The sequence below is a fragment of the Leptosomus discolor genome, chromosome 7 (assembly GCF_034619465.1).
Source record: "Leptosomus discolor isolate bLepDis1 chromosome 7, bLepDis1.hap2, whole genome shotgun sequence".
Classification (NCBI taxonomy): domain Eukaryota; kingdom Metazoa; phylum Chordata; class Aves; order Leptosomiformes; family Leptosomidae; genus Leptosomus; species Leptosomus discolor.
The window spans coordinates 57,737,880-57,745,129 of record NC_141397.1 but is presented as its reverse complement, the minus strand read 5'-3'; the positions used below and the strand labels follow the sequence as shown (position 1 = coordinate 57,745,129).

At 46.0% G+C, this 7,250-nt stretch overlaps 1 protein-coding gene across 1 annotated transcript; it reads left to right on the top strand.

Annotated features, from left to right (window-relative positions):
• The first annotated feature begins 3,048 nt into the window (after positions 1–3,048).
• On the top strand, positions 3,049–6,873 carry ZNF639 (zinc finger protein 639). Its single transcript, XM_009957932.2, has 5 exons — positions 3,049–3,212; positions 3,622–3,689; positions 4,254–4,361; positions 5,206–5,343; positions 5,622–6,873. The coding sequence occupies exons 2-5, from the start codon at positions 3,632–3,634 to the stop codon at positions 6,767–6,769; spliced, it is 1,452 nt and encodes a 483-aa protein (XP_009956234.1). The 5' UTR covers positions 3,049–3,212; positions 3,622–3,631; the 3' UTR covers positions 6,770–6,873.
• The last annotated feature ends 377 nt before the right edge of the window (positions 6,874–7,250 follow it).

Genomic DNA, 7,250 nt, shown 5'->3' with positions numbered 1-7,250 from the left:
GCTAGGCAAGGTACCGTGGGTACCCTTTGATGAAGGTAGATTTGTTACTGTTTTAAAAGGACACACAAGAGGTTATTATCATGCTTACTGCTTTCATTGAAGAAAGGGATTACTCCAGTCGTCTTATTTTGGTAAGGATATATCCTGCTAATTGAAATGAGCATCATCTGTGCTGCCCACTACAATAAGGTGACCCAGACCTGTCCGAACATCCCAAGCATGTGGTGGTTTAGAAAATGAGACTCACTCAGACTTTTCTGTCTAAAGCATTGATGACACTGATGCCCATGACTTTGGACTGGATCTGCAGCTTCCAAGAGGATCCTCCTCAGATGTTTTTCTTTCAAAGTCTTGTCTTTTTATCTGACAAAGGTGGTGTTGGGCTGTGCTATTTTGTGTGGAGAAGAAATTGAGCAAAAGGTACAGAAGGTGGGCTGTGCTTTGGTTAGCCTGAGTTTGTCCTGCCAAGCAGGACTGATTCAAGCAAAGGGTTGGTTTTGGGTGTTGTGGTGGTGTTTGTGGGTTTGTTGTTTCCCCCCCCCCCCTTGGTAAATTATGGATTTTAAGTTCTCATTACTGCCCTCCGCTGGGAACTGGGGAAAGTGCTCGTTTGGAATATTTACAGGGAGATCGTTTTGGGGAATAGAGGGAGAAACAGGTGGGCATCCACCCATTGGGGCGGCTACAACCACTTTAAGATAACTTTGACACAACCTCAGCTCCTATGGCTGGAATAAGCAGCAGAGAACAAACTCGGCTGGGATGCCATGGCTGGTGATTCAGCTCAGGAGATGGTAGATCCACTACATTTAATTTGAGGGCTCAGCAGTGTGCCTTTGAAAGGATACTGTTACTTGTATTTATGCTGCCTACCCTCAACACTGCTCTGTGATCACAGGATGAAGTTATTTCTGTGATATAGAACTTATAATATAAATATAAACCTATAATATGAATATAGGTTTTCACCCTGAAGATATGTTTCCAATTTTCAGAACAAAGGCTAAAGATAGGATTGCATAAACAGAATAAGTCCACTCTCAGCTCCCAGCTAATGAATAAAACTACTAACCCGTGGAGCAACAACATTTGGGATGTTGTGGATTGTCTACTCATTGAAAGCGTGATTTTAAAATTAGGTAACTTCAGGCTAAGCCAGAGCAGAATAGCTCAATGACTGAAACGCTTGGTAAAATTCCATTGTTTGTTTTTAAGTTGTCAAACCAAGTGACTGTAAGGGTCTCCCTTGTGTCTTCAAAATAAGTGACATATTTTTTCAAAATGCTGTTTAAATTCTGCTTTGTAGGAAAACATAACTTCTGGCTCTTTCCTAGGGCCTAAAAAAAAAAAGTGGAGATGAAGTGAGCAAATCAGGGACTTCTTTTGTGACTATAACCTTGGGAAACTTTGAAAAGAGAAAGTTGCTTATTTTAATTCTCCACCTCTTACTTTACATGGGTTCTTCTGTACACCAGTGTTAAGGGACATTTGCTGCAGTGCTACACGGAGTAAATTATTCTTTAGGAGGTTCTACCTCTGAGATGCCCCCCTCCTTCCTGTAAACTACTGCCCTCGGGCTCAGGATTACAGGCCCCGGACGAAGCCTCGCTATCCAAACGTCCTGGTGACCTTCTCGGAGCACTTACTCCGCGGCGTGTATACGTTAAAAGACACACAAAGGTTTAATTCCCCGCCCCCCGGCTTGCTGCGGTGACGGACCGGGGTCAGGAGCCGCCGGCGCGGCCGCCAGGGGGTGCTGTGGGGCCGGTCGCCGCCCGCCCCGCCCCGCCCCTTCCCCCGCGGGGAGCGCCGCGTCCGGAGGCGGCAGGGCCCGGCGCTGGGCGCGGAGCGGAAGGTGAGTCCCGGCGGCGAGACAGGAGGGGAGCGGCCGCCGGCGTCGCCCGCAGCCCCGGGGGAGCCCCGTGGCTCCGCCGGCGCCCGCCTCCCTCCAGCCTTTCACCCCGCCGGGCGCGGCCCGCGGCCCACCGCCCCGCGCCCGCCCCCGCCTTGCCCCTCGCCCCGGCGCCATTCGAAGCGCGCACCCGCCGCCCTGAGGCGAGGGGCCCGCCCGCCGCCCCTCGCCTCCCGCCGCCCCTCGCCTCCCGCCGCCCCTCGCCTCCCGCCAAGGGAGGGCGACGTGACTCACGCTCCGCGGCGCGCTCGGCCCCGCGCGTCTCCCCGCGCTGAGGCGGGGCCGGGCCTGCGGCGCTCCCCGGTGGCGGTTCCGAGCTGGGCCCCCTCCCCGCCGCTGGAGCGTGGCCGCCGCCTCGCCCCTGCCCCCGGCTCCGCGCTTCGCCGCCGCCCGCGGCTTCCCCGCCGCTGCCTCCGGGCCGGGGGGGCGGGGCGGAGCGGCGCCTTTGCCGCGCTCCCGCCCGCGATTCCCCGCGCAGGCCGCGGCCGGCTCGGGGGGGGGGGGGCGGGGCGGGGACCTCGGTTTTAGGGCCTTTATGGGCCTTTCCCTTAACCATGCCGAGCAGCTGGGAAAGGTGTCCCCGGGAAAGCCGCTGGAGAGTGAGAGAGGCGTTACTGTCCCGTGGGCCGATCCCTGGGGAAAAGGTGGAGCCGCGTTAGCGGGGCTAAAACTTGCTGTCATCGTGTAATCAGAAAAGGTGATGAGGATATTTGATACTTCTAGACCATTTGATACAATGTTTTTTCCACGTTAGCCTCCCTTTAAAATAAAACCTTAATTCAGAAAAATGATTTCATCTCATAAGAACAGCATTTACTTCGCGACGGGCCTTGTTCACCTGCTTTCACCTCTGGTGGATGGCATTGGCTTTAGAAGATGCTGGGCCTGTAAGTGCTCTAGTGTTATGGTAAACCACGGATCAGATTCCATGTTTTCAGCCCTTTCTTCAAAAAAAGTATTTTTGGTGTTTTCGCCGAGTATTTTTCTGATGTCAGGAGCTGGTAAGTGCACTGAGACAAGGAAAATGAATATTCTAGTGCATCTACTTTATTAATTTTGATACTCTAAATGAAAATTAATATCAACTTTTTTAGACTGTTTTCTAGCTTCGATGTCCGTAGCTTCGTTATTTGTAATATTTGTGTTTTAATTTTTTTTAAAGTTTTGAAGTGTTTTAAAATGCTGTCGCTCCGCACATGAAAATCTTCTCAAGCTGATATATTCGCTGTATTTGGAAGCTGTACAGCCATTAGCTTCTTAGCTGCTCTGCTTGCTGATACTGAAGAGTCTAGGATTTTTGGTAAGACAGCGTGACTTTTGTTAAGAGTTTTCAACATTAAAGCTTTATCTGAAGGGCTCTGCCTCAGAATATCAGGTCTCTGACAAAAGGCAACAGGGTGCTGGAGAACTGCCTCGTAGGTTACACTGAGTACGTGAGTGCTTGGAGTCCTGACCTGTCTGTCTTTGTGGTGAACCGTCTTTGGTTCCAGGGCACGAATATGAAACTAGGCTTCAGTAGCTGAATGCATTTAATGTGTTCGTCACTGTGACAGAATGGGCTGGGGGGCAAGAAAAGGCAGTAGGAAAAAACCTCTTATATTCAATGTGGAGGTTTTCAAAATGTTTGTATTGTTTCATAAAGTTATGAAAGATAAACTGGATACAAACAAGTCTAATTCTTGACTGGTTTCCCTTTACAATTAATTTAGACTCTTCAAAATGAATGAACATCCTAAAAAGAGGAAAAGGAAGACTCTGCATCCGTCCCGATACTCAGGTCAGTCTAGAGCTTGAGTTACGTACACTTCAGTAAGTTTGTTTTTTCTCAGAATCATTACTTCTGTGAGCAGGGACTGCATGTGCTAATGTATGGAAGATGGGTAACATAAAGGGTGGGATAAGAAGTCTTGGTCCGAAGGTACTGAGTACCCGCTCTGTGTGTTCTGTTGTTAAGCCACTTTCAGTCCACGCAGCTGAACGGTTTTGTTTTGTGCTCCCTGCAAATGGGGGAGCTCAAGCTCAAGCTACAACATGAAGACGATTCTGCTAACACACAAGGGCAAGGATTTTGTAAAAGTTGGGATGGGGGTGTCCGGAAGTGTTCAGCGCTGAACAAACTGTGCTCTTGTCACTGTCTTCACTGGGAGCGGTTTAGCTAATGCCTGTATCTGATACTCCAAACATCAGGGCAGCAGCTGAAAGCTGTAAATCACAACAGGGACGTTATCAGGCCGGCACAGAATTCTCCCCACGCGAGAAGTAAAAATGTGGCCAGTGAAGAGAATTTTGGTGAACATCAAATACATCAGTGTGTTACTACTAAAACTCCTTTTGGTTTCAGATTCTTCAGGTGCAAGCAAATACATAGACAACAGTGGAATTTTTTCTGACCACTGCTATAGCGTCTGTTCTATGAAACAGCCAGATATAAAGTATTCTGAAAACAGAGGTAAGACTATGTGTTGGGGTCGTGTTCTGCAGTTCTTCACTGACTGTGTCAAGCTCCTATTCATAGAAGCGCATAGAATACAAAATACGTGGTGGGTGACTTCAGAGCACTGTTGTGACCTGATATGCCTTAGACAGGTGGAAGGTTGTTTAATCTTTGCAACTGAAATACAGTTTTCTAAGTAGAAACAATGATGACAAAAAGATTCTTCAATTTTACAACACTTAATGACGCTTAGACTTCTTTGTCCGCTAGCTAGGTAATGTAAAGCTGATGTAAATAATCTAAGAGTTCAGGTGGAATGTACCAGCCACTGCATTGAACTGTACTTGTACTTACAGAAAAATAAATGCCTTTTATAAAACGACCACTAGTGGATGTAAAGTTTAGCGGAACAAATAAGAGGATGGATTTTTATTATATTTATTTTTCTTTTCACTCTAATAAATGATCCAGCAGGTCTCCAGAAGTCTTAGAAAGTAGTACATTTTAAAATGTGATGTCCAGAAATACATAAGAATATTTTTTAAATTATGTCTTTCAAATGTAAAGTTTCATTTAAGGATGTTAAGTTTTTTCCAGTATAATCAACTGACTAATTTTTGCTGAATTTTAAAGACAGCGTTGCCACCTTTTGAATTCTTTTAATGTCTCTCTATGTATGGAAGTAATTTTGAAGGCATTTATTGTTACTTTCTTTAATGTAGGTTATGATGTGATAGAATATAAATTCATGCAACTGCAGTAAGTAAACAGTAAATAAGATCTGTGGTTAAATCAAAGAATCACAATGATGCTCATATGGACTAATGATGACAAGAAAATCCTTCTTTTATCTTTGCAGGTAGATTCCATGGTCCTGTGCAGAGCCTAGACACAGATGATGATGGGAGTCCAGTGCATGCTGGCACTTCTCAGTGGAGTGGGTCCCATTCAAACGCTGTGGGGTTGCACTATGCAGACCCTAAAAAGAAGGATAAAGGTAAAGGTCACCGTGTATTTGCAGCTTAGGTGCTGGGAAGCTGGAGACCATGGCTGCTGGCTTTTACTGCAGCTTTTTTGCTCTGACAGAAGAGGCGAAGGATTTGCAGTTTACTTTACTTACGCGTTAGTTAAGCATAAAACACAGTCTGGCTGGGGAAATAAAACTGCTTTTTGCATTTGTAAGCTGCTGTGACTAACTGAAACGTTAGATATGGGGACAGGTGTTTTGCAGGGTTTTTTTAACCTTTTGCTTTTATTATCTATTCCGTCCTGCAGATAAAGGTACTCATAATGGAATGTGCAGAGACTTATGTGATTCACCTATATTCAGCGACAGCCCTACAGAAGAAGAGAAGCCTCTAGATATTCAAACCGTAGAAATTTCTACAACAGAAGTGAATGCTGTAGAAGTTCACGACATAGAAACACAAACTGTGTCCCCTGAGAAGCTAGAAGCTGAGGACCTAGAGGAAATCCCTCTGGAAACCTGTAAAATCTTTGAGAAGAACCAGGCTTTGAATATCACAGCTCAACAGAAATGGCCTTTGCTGAGAGCCAACAGCAGCGGCTTGTACAAGTGTGAGCTCTGTGAGTTTAATAGCAAGTACTTTTCTGATTTAAAGCAGCACATGATCCTGAAACATAAGACATGTACAGACACTCACGTCTGTAAAGTTTGTAAAGAAAGCTTCTCCAGCAAAGTGCAGCTCATTGAACATGTAAAACTACATGAGGAGGATCCCTACATCTGTAAATACTGCGATTACAAAACGGTGATCTTTGAGAATCTGAGTCAGCACATAGCAGACACTCACTTCAATGACCACCTTTACTGGTGTGAGCAGTGCGATATGCAGTTCTCCTCGAGCAGCGAGCTGTACCTGCACTTCCAGGAGCACAGCTGCGACGAGCAGTACTTGTGTCAGTTCTGTGAGCACGAAACCAACGATCCCGAAGATCTGCACAGCCACGTGGTGAACGAGCACGCGTGTCGGCTGATAGAGTTGAGCGACAGCTATAACAACAAGGAGCGGGGACAGTACAGTCTCATCAACAAAATCAGTTTTGACAAATGCAAAAACTTCTTTGTATGCCAAGTGTGCGGCTTTAGGAGCAGGCTGCATACCAACGTCAACCGGCACGTAGCTATTGAACACACCAAAATATTCCCCCATGTTTGTGATGACTGTGGGAAGGGCTTTTCAGGTATGTTGGAATATTGCAAGCATTTAAGCTCTCATTTATCTGAAGGGATTTATTTGTGTCAATACTGTGAATATTCAACAGGACAGATTGAAGACCTTAAAACTCACTTGGATTTCAGGCATTCAGCAGATTTGCCTCATAAATGTACTGATTGTTTAATGAGGTTTGGAAATGAAAAAGATCTTTTAAGTCATCTTCAGATACATGAGACAGCGTGATCACTTTCTTTCCCTGTTACCAATTTGCTAGAAGTGGAATTAATTTCCAGTCACTGAAATGTGATATTAAATATAATTTTAACAGCAGTTGTACAATTCTGATGTTTTCATCTTTGTCTCAACAAAGCATGTATAACAACTTGGTGTTGTGGATTTCCTGACCCAGAGATTTCAGTAGGAATAATCACATTTGCAGAGTGATGGATCCAGTTTTGGGAGGAGGGACAGGGGGAGTAGTTGCATGTTCTGGTAGCGATTCTCATGGTCATCCCACACTTCACATCTCATGTGCAAGACCAGCCCTCTGTAGTTCCATGCTTGTGTCACACCATGCTGATCTCAGCTGCATATCCAGCTCACGTTACCCTCTGTGGCAGCCGGTCATTGTGCTGATGGTCAGCAAACGGCACCAGCTTGCCAAAGATAAAGTGTGTTCCAAAAATTCCCAGGCGTGGACGTCTCCAAATTCACATGCCAGCCT